This window comes from Hipposideros armiger, unplaced genomic scaffold (genome assembly GCF_001890085.2).
Source record: "Hipposideros armiger isolate ML-2016 unplaced genomic scaffold, ASM189008v1 scaffold_53, whole genome shotgun sequence".
NCBI classification, from domain to species: Eukaryota; Metazoa; Chordata; class Mammalia; order Chiroptera; family Hipposideridae; genus Hipposideros; species Hipposideros armiger.
This window is the reverse complement of record NW_017731403.1, coordinates 2,971,068-2,986,849: the sequence shown is the minus strand read 5'-3', so window position 1 is coordinate 2,986,849 and position 15,782 is coordinate 2,971,068. Positions and strand designations below refer to the sequence as shown.

At 41.8% G+C, this 15,782-nt stretch overlaps 2 protein-coding genes across 2 annotated transcripts in view; one reads left to right on the top strand and one right to left on the bottom strand.

The window, feature by feature from the left end:
- The first annotated feature begins 67 nt into the window (after positions 1-67).
- RPL9 (ribosomal protein L9) lies at positions 68-4,107 on the top strand. Its single transcript, XM_019640739.1, has 8 exons — positions 68-115; positions 567-613; positions 701-816; positions 1,376-1,471; positions 2,399-2,531; positions 3,354-3,434; positions 3,644-3,758; positions 4,027-4,107. Exons 2-7 carry the CDS (start codon positions 568-570, stop codon positions 3,748-3,750), a joined length of 579 nt encoding a protein of 192 aa, XP_019496284.1. The 5' UTR covers positions 68-115; position 567; the 3' UTR covers positions 3,751-3,758; positions 4,027-4,107.
- Positions 4,108-7,581: 3,474 nt separating this feature from the next.
- KLB (klotho beta) overlaps positions 7,582-15,782 on the bottom strand; it is a 32,618-nt gene continuing 24,417 nt past the window's right edge. The window contains 2 exon segments of the mRNA XM_019640858.1: positions 7,582-9,664; positions 14,229-15,369. Coding sequence (XP_019496403.1) covers positions 9,276-9,664; positions 14,229-15,369 — 1,530 coding nt within the window. The 3' untranslated portion in view covers positions 7,582-9,275.

Here is a 15,782-nt window from a genome sequence, read left to right as displayed (position 1 = left end):
ATTGGTTGCTTTAGCCTAGTGTCGTCGCGCGCTGATGACGTTATTCGCAGGGTCCGTACGGACACAAGAACGTGGTGACGAAAGACGTTCTCTCTTTTGCTGAATCTACTGCGAGGTGAGGATGTACGAATAGTCGGTGGGCCCTGGAAATCTGAAGCCATCGTCGCGGAAAAGCCGGCGGCGAACCTCTGGCTCTCGGAGCCTTTATCCTGGTTGCCCCACTGCGCGGCGAGCGCCATATGGATCTGGTGGCGCTGGGATTCGACCCCTGTACTGGGCTTTTAGGCCTACCCCAGCCCCTCAGCCTGGCCGGGATGGCGCCTCCCTGATAGGGCTCCCAGGGTTGCGCTGAACGTGAGTTCGCCGGGTGGACCTCGTAACACCCGATTATTAGTGGCTTCTTTGCAGGCCAGAACGCACCTGCGGCCGTTCCCCGTGTTGGTCTTCCTTTACCTTCCCCGGGACTTTTGCTTGACAGTCTCCGGTAGGAGAGGAGCTCTCGGCAGGGTCATTTGGTGGAAAACAGGCCTCCGCCCGCCTTCTTATCCCAAATGTTTGTATTTCAGGATGAAGACCATTCTCAGCAATCAGACTGTGGATATTCCAGAAAATGGTACGTGACTTGATAGTTGCCCTTTTTTTGCGTCTCGGCTACATGTTCTGTACCTCATTCAGAGGCCTAACATGCATTCCGTCTTAGTGGACATCACGCTGAAGGGACGCACCGTTATTGTGAAGGGCCCCAGAGGCACCCTGCGGAGGGACTTCAATCACATCAATGTAGAACTCAGTCTTCTTGGAAAGAAGAAGAAGAGGGTGAGTTTTTGTTTGTTTGTTTTTGACACCTCAATAGCGTGTTTGGAAGGTTGTGATTTAATAGCATCAAATTTGGTTGTTTTAAAAATTAAAGACGTTTAATGTTTTAGCTTAAGTTTGGCGTCCAAATTGTTGCCTGCTTCGGTGTTATAGTTTTAGCGAAGTTGGAAAACTGAATTCTGAGTAGAGTGGATTATAAAGTTCAATACTGATAGTCATCATTAGTGGCAGGTCTTAATAGTGTTACATGTTAGGTTTATTTTCCTCTTGATAGTTTTGTAAGAATCTTAGGAATGGGCAGTTAGACACTTAAACGTAGTATTTTAGCTTTCTAGAAGGGAAGTTTGATGCAACTTGTACAAAAGTGGGTTTTTCTGGGTTGTCACTCCTTTGTGAAATTGTGTACCTGTGATTAGCAAGGGCTTTATATGCAGTTGCATTTTTCCCAATTGAAAATCATGTGCTTTAATAATGATGTACTAGCATTTAGAGTTGCTCTGTTTCTTCCAAGCCTACTTATTCCAGGAAAGAATCTGCTCAAGTTTTTGTTCTGTTACAGCTCCGGGTTGACAAATGGTGGGGAAATAGAAAGGAACTGGCTACTGTTCGCACTATCTGTAGTCATGTGCAGAACATGATCAAGGGTGTTACACTGGTAAGTGGACCTTTCAGACTACTTTGTTTAGGAAGGGGAGCTTTCTTGGCTGTACTTTATGCAATGTAAATGTCTATTGCAGAGAGGAGATAACATGTAATTACTGAGATGCTTGAGCTCTAGAACATGGAAAAGGTGATTTTGGCATCCTTGGGTCTTTAGGATTAAGTGATAAATTTGAGTAAAGACTAGATGGTCTTAGTATGTTGATGGTGTTTTTCACACAAAATTAGATTCATATCATCAGGATGCATTTTTTTTTAATGGAAAATATAGCACATAAGGTAAGCTTTGATTTCTTGTTGGTGTACCTCACAACCAAGGCCTCTTTGTAGGGATAGAATGAGATGGATCTAATTTCTGAGCTCCCTGTCCATTTCCCTAAAAGCATGTTTGATGTCACTATTCTCTTTCCAAACCTTCTTTCCCCCAGTCTTTAAGATATCATTTATGCTTCTGCCTTTGCTGAAATACTTTTCACTAAAACTCGGCCTATCTAGAGGAAGATAATGGCACCCTGTACTTCATTATACCCTATTTTGTTACGTTTCTCCTTGCTCCAAAGCCAAGTTCTTTGCAGGCAGGGGTGCCTATCTTGATATCCTCAGTTCTTGCCATCTGGCCTACCTTAGTAACTCAGTAAATGTTAGTCTATTGCCCAAGATGAAGTGCTTTGGTGTTCTTATTAAAATGGACTTACAGGAGGTAGTAAAATACTTAAGCGTGGAGACACTGGGACAAATGTTTGTGTACAATATTTTTGTTAGGCTTGGTTCAGGTGACAGTTGTTATAAAATCTTGACAGTGAGTGCTATGTGAGGACTGTTTGATTTTTAAATTATAAGTATAACAGACACCCTACAGAATTTAAAAACTGGATTTCATGTCTTCCAAATTTCTCAACATTGATAATTATTTACTTAACAGGGCTTCCGTTACAAGATGAGGTCTGTGTATGCTCATTTCCCCATCAACGTCGTCATTCAGGAGAATGGTTCTCTTGTTGAAATCCGAAATTTCTTGGGTGAAAAATACATCCGCAGGGTTCGCATGAGGTCAGGTATGTGCATACCTTCAGATAGGATTCAGAAATTCTTCTCTTGTGAAAGCTTGTGTTTTGGGTTGGCTATACATAAAACCAGATTGATTCAGAATTGTCTATTTTGATTATGCTTATAATAACTCTTAGTGTTAATTAAGGCTGTATATTGTATACCAATTGTGGTTCCTGAAGGCTTTTTTACATTGGAGTAGTTTGCCGAGCATGGTAGCTGTGGTTTTGTTTGTTTGTTTGTTTTTTTAAAAGACCATTTGAATGGTGGTTAATAGCATAGACTCTGCCTAGGTTCAGTTCTCGGGTCTCACTAACAACCTTGGGCCAATTACCTCTATGTAGCTCATTTTACTCATCTGTAAAATTAGGAACATCTCATGATTAAATGAGTTAAAATTGAAATTCTCTTGAAATAGTTCCTGCCTGAAACAGAGTCAACACTGAAGCATTAGAAAATTTTAATTCCCGATGCTTTTTTATTCCATGGGGCTGGGGTGAGGGGAATGGATTTTTAGTATCAATTTAATGGCTCTAAAGGAACAGTAGAAATAAAACTTGATACAAGCTTTGTACAGCTAAATCACACTAGCTGAATACCATCATCTTCTCATACTCCTTAACTGAATTACAGTCGGTAATACATTCCTTCAAGTAGGAACACAAGATTTTGGCCCAGATAAATCCGATCCTGTAAAACCAAAACTTGAGAAGTTTCATTTGACCTGTGGAATTTTAAATGGAATAAATTGCTATTTAATTTAAGTATTTTTAAATTAAATATGTCCTCGATTTGATGTTGACACTGTGCAAATGCCCTCTTCCTTTTAGGTGTTGCTTGTTCAGTATCTCAAGCCCAGAAAGATGAGTTAATTCTTGAAGGAAATGATATTGAACTTGTATCAAATTCAGGTTTGTATGTTTACTCCTACAAAATTTTGTCTAAATCTTGTCGTTGAATACATGCTGTTTATGAGTTTTTTTATTGTGGAAATTAAATAAAAAGCTATCCGAAAGATACTCAGGTTTTCTAAGTAAAGTACTTATATATATGTATAAAATTCTTTTTAAGGTAGGTTTGGCTGATAAAAGTAATTGCCTTATCTTTGTCACTCTTAAAGCTGCTTTGATTCAACAAGCCACAACAGTCAAAAACAAGGATATCAGAAAATTTTTGGATGGTATCTATGTTTCTGAAAAAGGAACAGTTCAGCAGGCTGATGAATAAGATGTAAGGTAGGTTCTTGTGATGTCTAGATTTTATTGCTGCTTCAGTTGGGTGTCTCAAATTACTAAGAGATTTAAACTAGAGTTGTAATGGCAGAAAATGAAGAGTTGCATCTGAAACAGTAAATTTGGCAGAGTAAGATAGAATTGATACATGTTTTTAATATGAACCAGTAAGTCATAATCTTACAGTATGTTTTTTAGATTAGTTAAAGTTGGACTTTTCTGGGCAAGGGTATTGTTGGAGATTTACAGGCATTTTTATTTCTTTTTACAGTTGTCCAGCTACAAAAACACCCAAGATGCCGACAAGCCAACAATTTTTGTTTTTAAAGACGCAATAAAAGTCATATACTGATTTGGGACTTTTTTCTTAAACTGATTATACTTTCCAGCTATTTGGCAGGTAAATAGTTAAGTAAATTCTAATGTGCCAAAAACAATAGCAGAAGGAACAGAACAGTTTATTCTAGTAAAACTTCTTGGGAGAAATGACTTGAATCTGTTTTTTTGAAGGATTATCAAGGGAATTTGAGGCAAGAATGTGGTACCCATGATAGGCAACACTATGGCTGTTAATCAGATGCAGAATTTGGGGGAATGTTCCCAAGGTATGTAATTTTGCAGAGGCATGACTTTGAATATTTGTGAGATGAGTGTGCCTGAGTCACTTGTCTTTATACCAGTAACTTGTGAAGAAGCAGTTGGGAAGTAGAATAAGGTGATAACAGCCTTAGCAAGTGTTGGAAGGTGCAGTTGTGTTCGTGATGAACATAGTTGCTGTGGTCCAAGGTCTTCAATGTTAGCCCCTACCCTACCCCAGCCATTTACTCCCACCTCCTAGTCCTTGATATTTTTAAAAACTGGTAATCATTCCATACTCTCTTAATTCCATGTGTTATACTTTAAATATATAATCTTTGGTTTGATGATTATAATGGTTAAGATTTTAAAAAATGGATGAAATGATTAATCTAGGATTTGCTTTGAAATATTTCCGGGGGAGGGGTTGGGGTAGGCACTGGATAGGGTTGTAGGTAAAAGAAGTTACTTACAAATTTACGAAGACCGAATAGGGATTCACTATACCTCTTAAGTAGTGTTGAAACATTTAATAATGTGGAAATGAATCAGAAAGCCCTGTACATTGCACTTGGATGAGTGTAATAGCCTTTTAACCAGGAACATTTGCTCCTCCCTACCCCATGTTTCAGCAGCAGCCAGAATGCTTTTTTCAAACTCTTAACCTTTCTGATATACTGATTGAACGGACCTTCCTGTTCATCAGTATCACTGCCGCTAAGCCTTCAAGTTGTCTTTCCCCTTTTTTTTCTTTTAAAATATTTTATTGGGGAATCGGAGAAGGGGAACAGACAAGTTGCTGTCGTTTTGTTCTTCAGTCTAGTTGTGGAGGACGTCGCTTCACTGGCCCATGTTGATATTATCATTGTGCTCTTCCCGGCTGAGGCAGATGGGTCGCCGGCCACTCACGGCCGCTCACGCTGGCTGCCAGCCACTCACGGTAGCTCACGGGAGCCCACTGCAGCCCTGCTGCAGCCTACACCTTCGCCAGTGACTCACAGCAGCTGCTGTTCGCCATCATAAGCTGGAGAGGGCACAGCATCACTGGCCCGCATGTGGGATCCAAACCAGGGCCCTGCTGCTCAGAGCTGGCATCCCAAACCAGCTCTTAACCAACGCGCCACTCGGCCGGCCCTTGTCTTGCCCTTTGGGGTGGCCACTTCGTCTGTAGTCAAATGTTTTCAGTGAAGCTCACCTTGACCACCCTTTTAATTGTGCTCCCTCCTCCCCTCCATGCTAGCATACCTTTATCCTACTTCTTATTGTTTGTTTGTAGCATTTGTAATATAATTGTAGTGTGTTTTATGTTGACTGCTTTTTTTTTGCTGCTAGAATGCAGTCTTCATGAGGGTTCAATCTTTTCTACACGGATATTCTAAGTACCTGGAACAGTGCTTGGCATATAGCTATTTGCCAAGTGAATGGTACCCAGATTGCCAGAGAGGTGCAAATTATATAAAGACCCAAGACAGTAATAACAGTGGGACTGGAAAGATGTTTTGGGAGGTTTTAACAGGATTTCAAAGCTGAAGGTGAAAGAGACATTTTCCAGGGACTATGATTATCACAGAGGTATAGAGGTGTTAATATTGAAGGTGTCAGTATATATACTAAGTGCTAGTAGCAGCTGTGGGAGTAAAGGATTTCTTCAAGAGTGAAGGTGGGTTGATATGCTGGGTGAAACCTTTATAGGAGATAATTCCATTTACTAAGGAGTGATTCCATTTAATAACTTGCATGTGGTAAATGAAAGTCTAGTTCTCCCCAGAGAAGACTTCCATGTCTTCTATGGATAAGCTTTTGTGTGTTATGTTCCTAACTTTGAGGTGTAGGAGTCCACATTTTATAATGAGAAAACACTCAAATAATCCAGTTGGCGCACATCTTGGGAGCATGAGGCAGCACCCAGTTGCTGCACCAAACCCATTCACGTTCCACAGTTCTTAAAATTGACTAAAAGTGTTACCAGTTTTTTTTGGAATAAAATACATTGAGAATTAAACAGTCACAATGTATGGACCTAATTTCCTAGAGACTTTTAAACACTTGTGTTGCGATAGTTCCATATACATATATCAAAGACTTGTTAGTGAAAGACGGTTATATTAAATACACAAAATGTAACAAGTTAATTAGATTTTAAGATTTTTTTTCAACAAGTCTCAGAAAAATATTTTAAATTCTAAAGATCTTATCCTGTCAAAAGCTATCAAGTTTCTAACAGACCCTTGGTGGTTTTTAAATGAGTAGGATAAATCTGAAGAGTAAGTATAACTGATCATGAGCCATATTGTTTACCTAAAGATTCTTAGTGGTGATGGCTTAAAAATTAGTAAAATAATTCCCAAGTGACACAAAGGGAGGACTACTTAAGCATTGAGGTTGGGATTTTAATATTGGGGAGCGTTATGTCAAGGCAACAAGTTTGAAAAAGGAGGACATACGTTTTAAGCTTGAGCTCTAAATGTTAAAAGACATTAAAAAGTGATGCTTATGGACTTGTAAACCATAAATACAAGAAACAAAGAGCACAAAAAAGAGACCAGAAAAGCAAAACCTAAATTCCAAATCTTTGTTATTCCTAGGCTGAATATGCATTTCTTTTTCAAAGCTTTGGATGTTACAGAGATCTTAAAAAGTTGGGAATGAGTTAACTGATACTTCTATAATAATCACTGGATGTCTGGGGTCAGTGAATCCATGTGGCACAAAGGGGAAAAAAAACAGCCAAGTGATTTTTTGAAATACATTTAGTTAATATGAGGCCTGACAAGTTCGTGAAATCCTAGAAAAAGTGCTGCATACCTCATTGCTGAATATCACTACAGTCACCTTTGAAGTACTCCCCTTGGGAAGCTATGCACTGACACCAGCACCTAGTGCACCCTTCAAAGCAATTTTGGAACTCTTATTCTGGAACGGTCATCAGAGCTGTTGTATTACTTTTCATGTCCTAAATGTCATCAAAATGTCTTCCTTTCAATATTCCCTTTTACTTCTTCGGGTAAAGAAAAGTCGTCGGGGGCCAGATCAGGTGAGTAGGGAGGGTGTTCCAATACAGTTATTTGTTTACTGGCTAAAAACTCCCACATGGACATTGCTGTGTGAGCTGTTGCATTGTGATGCAAGAACCATGAATTGTTGGCGAAAAATGCAGGTCTAACTTTTTCATGCAGCCTTTTCAGCACTTCCAAATAGTAAACTTGGTTAACTGTTTGTCCAGTTGGTACAAATTCATAATGAATAATCCCTCTGATATCAAAAAAGATTAGCAACATCCTTGCAACAAACTCTCAAACTTAATTGTCAGACCGTGTATATTAAAAACAGTTAACCAGTTATTGTAACTGTATAGCCTCAGGCCCACTTGGTTCTCAAAATACCAAAAATTTCTTTGCAAAGGCTAACCTAAAAACTGCTATGGTTGGAGGAGTGGTTACAATGGGGCAAGGAGAATAGAAAAACAAGCAAAATTTTAGTATTTTGCCAGCCAAGTAGCAAATTGATTTCTCATCCCTTTTGCATTTACTTGAATTGACCAATTGTGTTATCTCTACAGTATCTTTGAAACATTGCTATTCATTATCACTTAGAGTCTGTTATATCTATGAAATTGGCCTTCTGACATAATAGATGGACCTGAAAAAGAAATCACAACTGCCTTCATTTAGGGCAGTTTTCTACCAAGGCTTTTTGAACCGAAGAGCTTTCTTTGACTTTTAAGAAAGTCTAAATTCCTGCAGAGGGTGGAAAGTGACTAGCTACTGTGTGTAATGGGTTATTTAGGTGGATTAACCTAAAGAAACAATCAGTATAAATGGGTTTACATTTCAGGATTTCTGACAACGGTTCACTGAACAAGAAAGTCAAACTTCAAATACAGATTTAAGGATTTACTTTATCCCAGCTTCAAAAGGTCCAATGTAAAAAAGTTAGACCAGTAACATTCTGAATTGATCTAGAGTCACATTTGCTAGGTCCAGATATGGCTGCATTCTACGCCTTGAGAGGTCGGTCCATCTATGCATATGGTGTCAGAACAGTGAAGCTCCTAGAGAGAGGGCAAGTTTTATGGAACAATATGGTCTTTTGTCTGATGATAAAACCACATTTTTGAAACAATGTTGAGCTTTGCTGGATATGCTAGATCTGGTTTTGTCACCTCAAAATCAAGTGAGGAAGAATGATGTCAATTTGAAGAGAAAGTTGCTGTACCGTGAGGTTGAGTGACAACCCTATCTTCACAGGCATTTGGGTCTAGCTCTCCTTAATCAGTACTCTTTCCATGAGGTGAGTTTTGGGAGTTAATATATTATTTTTAAAAAGTCAGATCTGATAAAAGAGACGTGACAAAATTAGATGTTTTATACATGCTTGATAATTTTTATTTCTATTCAGAAAAACTTAAGGGATTGATTTGCTTAAGAGTGTGCTGTAACTGGCAATAGATAAACACTATTCTATTGTTATTTTTTCCTTTCCACTTGAGAATCACTCAGTCCTAAAGGGGAAAGCACCTTGTTAGAAGTGACAGAATATAGCACTGACTATCCAGTGTTAAGAATTTTAAGTCTCGTATGAAGTATAACAAAAAGTTGCACTTTTTCAAAAATTTATGATAAGTAGCTACTGGTATTTATAAAAGATAGCTAGAAAGGAATGATGGAAAACAGCTCATCAAACATCATGAAGCAATGTATCATAATCCTCATAGTTTACTGCCTAGAAACCTTTATCTTCATAGCCAAGAATTGAATTCACTGTCATCAACAGTAAATGCCTAAGGGAAAATTCATTTGAACCACACAGCAGAGACATTGTCATCACTTTGGCTACCACAAATACATTGTCTTTCTACAGTATAGGTATAGCTTTCAGTTACTGGTATATGGAACTGGAGTGAATTTTTAAACTTTCTGTTACGCAAACAGAAACAGGACCAGTTTAGTTAACTTCCTTGTGAGTAATCTCTAATGGTATATGTTGTACGTTCTCCTTTGCTTTCCAAAATTTTCTTCTCTTTCGCTTATGAAAAATGGTAATCGATAAAAGTAGAACCAGGGTGGAGAAGAAGCAACAACCAAAGAATATCAATGCTTTCTTATGCACAAGAAGTAAGCAGATAGTGCACTCTGTGTTTCTTTGCGTCTGGCTGCATCTGTGATTACTGTCCTCAGAGGGGAAGCCACTGTTGCTGATGAGTTTGTTATACAACTGAATTGAGGGCTTTGCTTTGAAATCAGATGTGAAGAATCCATATCTGGGCTTAGATTTTTCTTCAGTCAGTTTGAATGCATAATAGCCTTTGATTTTGACTTTATCCAACAGGTATGCTGAAAAATATCAGAAATGAACATTATCAATCACAACTATAAAATATCTTTGAATAAGAATGTTTTCATTGAAACAAGGTAAACATGCCCATAAGTGATTTTCATTAAAGCACTTTTTGACATTTCTTTTATAATTGATATTAAGGTGAAAATATGTGTAATAAAGTTTAAAATATGAAGTAAAACATGCATAAATGATATAAAACATCTGGGCGGGGGGGGGAGAGACAAATTTAAGAATCGGAGCCATGAAGTAAAAGGACTGTTTGTCACTTTTGATCATAGGGTCACAGCATTTCTGCTTATTTGGCCGGCTTCCGAACCTTAAATGTGCCCTTGGTGGTGCCAATAAACACACTTGGTTTCCCCAAATCACTCAGTCCTACTGACTGTTTGCACCTTTTCTATGTCCTCAAACTTACAGCAGCACCTCTGTCATCCTTATTTTGAAGTGATGACCTTCCTACTTCACTGAAAAACAAGCAGTCAGAGCACTTCTCCAATCTCCCACAATCACGTCTACCCATCTACTGACTAAACATGCTGTAACTTCTGGTATCTTAAAAGCGCCCACCTACCTTGATTACACGTCATCTAGTTACCTTTTACATTACTGGCTCCTGTTCAGTCTCTTGCTAATTTCTCATCTCTCTGACCTCTGAACTGAAGTGTCCTAGGGCTCAGCCCCTTCTCTATGGTGATTTCATTGAGCCTATTTTTGAAAATACCATCCATTTGCTCTCCCAAATTTTTATCTCAGCCCCAGACCTCTCCTCTGAAACTGAGACTCTACATCTATTAGCCTACTTGACATCTAATTGGATATCTAATAGATATCTGAAACCACCTGTGCAACACGAAACAACTCCCAAAAATCTGCCTACCAGTTTTCCCCAACCTGGTAAATGGCTACTTCATTCTTTTATTTAAACCAAAACCTTGGAATCATTTTACACTTTTATCTCACACCTCACATCCAATCCTGTTGCCTTTACCTTCAAACTATATCCAGAATCTAGCCACTTCTCACCATCTCCACTTCTTTTTTTTTGGAGTTTGCACAGTGTTTATTGGCTAGTATCTCAGGAGTTTTACAATAACATTAATATCTTCATATATGCAACCTAGAAAAAATAATGCGCCTTTTTCCTTAAAAACGAAAATTTAAAATACCCAGCGTCGTAGTAAAGTAGTTTATCGTATGCTCTTATTTTGGATTCCCCGACTTGCTGGTTCCAAACGCAGTTACAGTCCTAGTATTGCTTGAGCCTGGGGGTTTGGGGCTTGGGGTGAGGGTCTGCCCCCTTGTAGTGAGGTGGGGTCCTTTGCCAGGGGTGGGGAGGCCGGAAAGGAGGAGAGCTCGCGCGAAGATTTGCAACTGGTTCAACGCAGACCCTTGTTCCTGGGGTGCAGGGGATGGGTATGGGGGGGGAGGGGGGAGGACGCCCTCTAACCAATGTATAGAAACCGGAGACCAGTTCTGAGGCTCAGATATAGGAGAAACAGTCGTGAAGGTTTAGACAGGCCGGCAAAAGACTGCGCCTCCACCCCCATCCGCAATTCTAGGCTTATCTCCGTGCAGACTGTATAAGCGACCCTCGACACCCAAAGCTCCAAGTCCCGGAGCTCAAGCAATACTAGGACTGTAACTGCGTTTGGATGCAGAGTCGAGGAATCCAAAATAAGACAATACGATAACCTACTGTACTACGACGCTGGGAATTTAAAATTTTTGATTTTTAAGGAAAAAGACTGCCGCAGGCGAGCAGTTTGCATCAATACCTGCCCCGTACAAAGGATGTCCATGTTAGGAAGAGGCTTCCATTTCCAGTACTATTGCAGTCGGGTGAGTTATCTCCGAAGTCGGGGTCCACGCCACCCCTAAGACTCAGGTTGCTAAACGCTCATAAGAAAAAGAAACACCACAAGACTGGGCACGGAGCTACGAGGATGGCGGAGGTGGTAAGGTGGCGGCAAAGGCGGCAAGGAGGCCGCAGAAGGCCGTTCGCCACCCCTCCAGTGTCGGCAATGGTTGCGCCGTGACGTCGCCGGGCTTAGTCATAACACGCTGGTATAAAACCTGGCTGCGGCTTGTGCTCCAACCACATCTGCAGCGAGCAGCCGAGAGGCTAAGACGGAGCTGGCGGCCAGAGCTGGTGGCCGCGGCCGGCAAGCAGTGACCGCGCTCCTACCCAGCTCTGCCCCTCAGCCCCTTGCCCCGGCTTTGAGAACATCATGGTTAGCGATGTTCTCCTGCTTCAACACTGACTACGAGGCATCATCCTCCTGCTGCAAAAGCGTCTCCCTGGCCTAGGGACAGCCCTACCACCACTCATCCGCTGACTTCTCCACCTTGGGCTCTCCTGGCAATGCGCAGGTAAGGCTGGCTTTGCGCCGCCCAAGGCCTGGGCTCGGGGTCACCAGGGAGGAAGCACTGGGTGGGACGCCCAGGAAGACTAGTCAGGTACCTCTTTCTCGGGGAATGGAGGCTGGCCAGGCTGGAGCAGCCCTATCTCGGGAGCCTGGACTTGTTCAGAGCGCTTGTCATATTAAGAACCAGTGTCCGCCCACCCCATTCCCCACTCCTTCTGAGCTGCCCTCAATCCCGCACTCATGACTGGTCTCTGACATTAGCTGAGGCAAACGTGTCCCAAGCAAAGACTCACAAACTCGCCATCTCCACTCTTAATAACCTGATCCAATCCACCATTATCTGTTACCTACCAGTAGACTAGCGCAATCTCCCTGTTTCTGTTTTGCTCCTTTACAGTTGACAAAAAAATTTTTTTGAGATGTCCTAAATTAAATTACAGCTGGATAATGGGAATATGAGACCAGGAGTTTAATCAGCTAACGCAGCCAAAACCAACAAAAGATTGCTCACATTCCTAAATGTATGTTGAAACTTTGAACCAACTTCCAGGCGGCTATTTCAACTCTTATCTAAAAAGGGATTCCCATCACCAGAATCCACTGCATCCTGATTATGTATGAATTTTCAGGACTGTTGTCTACAACCAATTCCGAAGCATCAAATACGTCCTTATGGACTATGCACCTATCCCAGAACTGTCTCCACTTCACTTCCCCACCCTCCTTTGTCTATAGCCAATGTAAATTCAAAACAACTTGCACCTTTCTTCCCGCAAACCCACTGTATAAAAATCCCAGTCAGCTCTAAGGCGATGGACACGTCTGTCTTTTCCATGTAGCCCTGCTGCTGGTGGTTCAGGCCGCCTGCCCCAGGACTTGGCCTTTTTCTGGCCAGCATATGGCGCTTTCAGAAGAGCTTTCAGCCTTGAAAGGTTTGGTTTGACACAGTGTATTCACAAAAGAGCACCCAGAGTGATTCTTTTAAAGGGTTAAGTTAGATCGTGTCACCCTTCTGTTAAAAACCTTCCAGAACCTTTCTGTTTCACTCAGAGTGAGACCCACAGTTCTTACAATGGCCTACCTACCAAGCCCTACCTGATCTACCTCTTCCTTTACCTCCTTAGCCTCATCTTTTCTTACTTTCCCCCTTGCTCATTCTTCTCTAACCAGTCTGACATCCTTCCTTATCCTCACACAGGCCAGGCATGCTCCCATATCAGGGTTTTTGCATTTGGTTTCCCCTCACCTGGAACACTGTTCCCAAATAACTGCACTGGTTTGCAGCCTCACTGCTCCAGGTCTTTGAAGGCTTCCCTAACCACTCCATTTAGAGTTGTAGCCACTTTCCTATCACCCACCCCTGGGCACCCTCTTCCCTGCTCTGTTTATCTCCATAGACCTTTTCACTTCTGACACACTTTATCTTATCTGTTTGTTGACTCTTATTCCATAAAAATATCAGCTCCGTAAGGACGGTAATAATTATTTTGTTCAGTGGTGATATAGTGCCCAGGACCATTTTGCCCATATTAGATGCTCAATAAATATTTGTCAAATGAGTAAATTTCTGGGAACTTTTTGCTGCTTCAACAAATCAATCATGAACATTTAAGATTTAAAGAATGATAATATCCAATGCTGGGAAGAGTATGTGAGATAAGTACTCTCAAGCACTGCTGTTTATAATGTTTGAGTAATAATTTCATAGTGGTTAATCCATCCTAAGGAGATAATAAAAAAATGAAGACAAAGATTTATACTTGTATACAAAGATACCTATTTTTTTTAGTGGTTAAAAAAAAGAAACCTAAATAGTAAACATTAGAGGAATGGTTAAATACATGGAGGCATGTCCATATGATGAGATGTAATCATTAAAATGTTAAGGAACATGGAATACATTTATAATGTGATGTTAAGAAAACGTTGGATACAAGGCTATTACAGCATGAGCTCAGTTGTATTAAGAATGTCTAGCAAGCACAAGTCTAGGTGTTTGTTTGGGGCAGTCAGATTTTGGGTGATTATTTTTTTCTTTTTCTTTCTTTTTTTAAAGATACTTTTCTATACTTGCCAAATTTTCCATAATGAGCTGACACTGTCACTAATGAGCCTATTCCCCTCATTCTTTTACTCACATTAGCTGGAAATGTCATACTTCACTGTATCTGAAATGGCCCACGAACCTCACCTTTCAAGGTCTCCTGAATGTATTTCTCTAAGTAGTACTTTCGGAGTTCATCATTTTCCAGAGACTGGTCGTCGACGCCATTGGCTGTGATGTAAACATCCATGTCTCCACAGTTTCTCTGGATCCAGCTCAGCACCTTCCGCACCCCCCAGGGCAGGACAGCCATGCGGGTGGGGGAGCTCAGGCAGGTAATGTCCTGCAGAAACTGGACGTCCCTGTCCGCGTCGTAGCGGCTGCCGTTCTGGTGCGCTTGCATCACGAACCTGGTGGTGAAGTGGTTCAGGGCGTAGAAGTCGGCAGCGCCCTTGACCAGCCTGCTCTCCTCCTTGGTGAACTGAGGCAACGTGGAGCGTGATAGCCCTTGCTTGTTCTTGAGGGCTATGTACTCCCGCATGGCCAACGGGTAGTCTCCGGTCTTGAGGGGTTCTGTAAACCAGGCGATTTCAAACTGTAGGAAGCGCTCGGCCGCCTGCCTGTGCGAGTCTGCATAAGGGTTGGCGGGTTCCGCCCAGTCCGAGTGCAGAGACAGCGACACTGCCCCGCGCTGCGCTGGCCTGTACTGCTGGTCATATAGGTGCCAGGCTAGGGCGTGGGCCATCAGCAGGTTGTGGGCTACCCTGTAGGTGTCATTATTAGCGCGTTTGTAGATGTCACTCAGCCTATTGGGCTCGTTGATGGTGATCCAGAGCTTCACCAGGTCCCCCAGCTCTTGGAAGCACAGCCCGGCGTAGTCCTGGAAGGCCTGGGCCATTGATGGGTTCATCCATCCTCCACTCTGCAGCAGCGGTGTGGGGAGGCCTAGGTGGGCGTGGGTCGGGTAGTACAGTGTAACCATTGTGGAGATGTTGAGCTTCAGTCCTTCACTGACCACACACCTGTAGTACTTCAGAGCTTGTCGGTTAACTGTGGACAGGTTGCCATGGGGAAGGATTGAGGGCCAGTCCAGAGCAAACCGGTAGTGGGTGACATTCATTTTTGCTAACATCTCAAGTTGTCTTCTGATACTGACAAAATCCGTGCAGTGACCTGGCCGTGTTTTCAGCTTCACTCCTTCCACTTGGTGCAACAGTCTGTTGCCTGTCACATTCCACACATACAGGTGAGGATCGATGAACGGTGAGGAGGAAGCCTCCAATTCAGGCTGCGAAAAACAAGCACATTCAAGTAAAGCTTGCTGCGGTGGACAGGCTTTTAGTGTACATCACCAGAGAGGGAGAAGAGCCTCTCACTGACAACAGAGAAAATCAATGATGCATACGTCCTACCTGTGTGTCCCAGCTCACCTGGGGATGTCAGAGAAAAGGCCTCATGGATTATCCTCCCTCTCAGCCCTTGAAACTTCCCAGAGAGAACAGAAAATGGAAGGAACCACACCCAGGGCCTGGCTTGAAAAATAAGCCGTTTTACAGAAAACACTGAGACACTGTTTTCCAGTTCATTCATCCTAAAAACCTAGGTCATACCATGGGATCTCATGTGATTCCGTTCAAATGCATCAGGATATTAACTTGGTACCCTCAGTTGAAAGGAATCATGAAAGATGAACTTTTCAAA

What these genes read in the sequence shown, in the direction of transcription:
- RPL9 (XM_019640739.1), top strand. Translation starts at nt 568, where the DNA reads ATGAAGACCATTCTCAGCAATCAGACTGTGGATATTCCAGAAAATG. An exon ending in TGATCAAGGGTGTTACACTG is followed by an intron (nt 1,472 to 2,398) that starts GTAAGTGGACCT and finishes TTTACTTAACAG; the next exon opens with GGCTTCCGTTACAAGATGAG. An exon ending in TGAACTTGTATCAAATTCAG is followed by an intron (nt 3,435 to 3,643) that starts GTTTGTATGTTT and finishes TCACTCTTAAAG; the next exon opens with CTGCTTTGATTCAACAAGCC.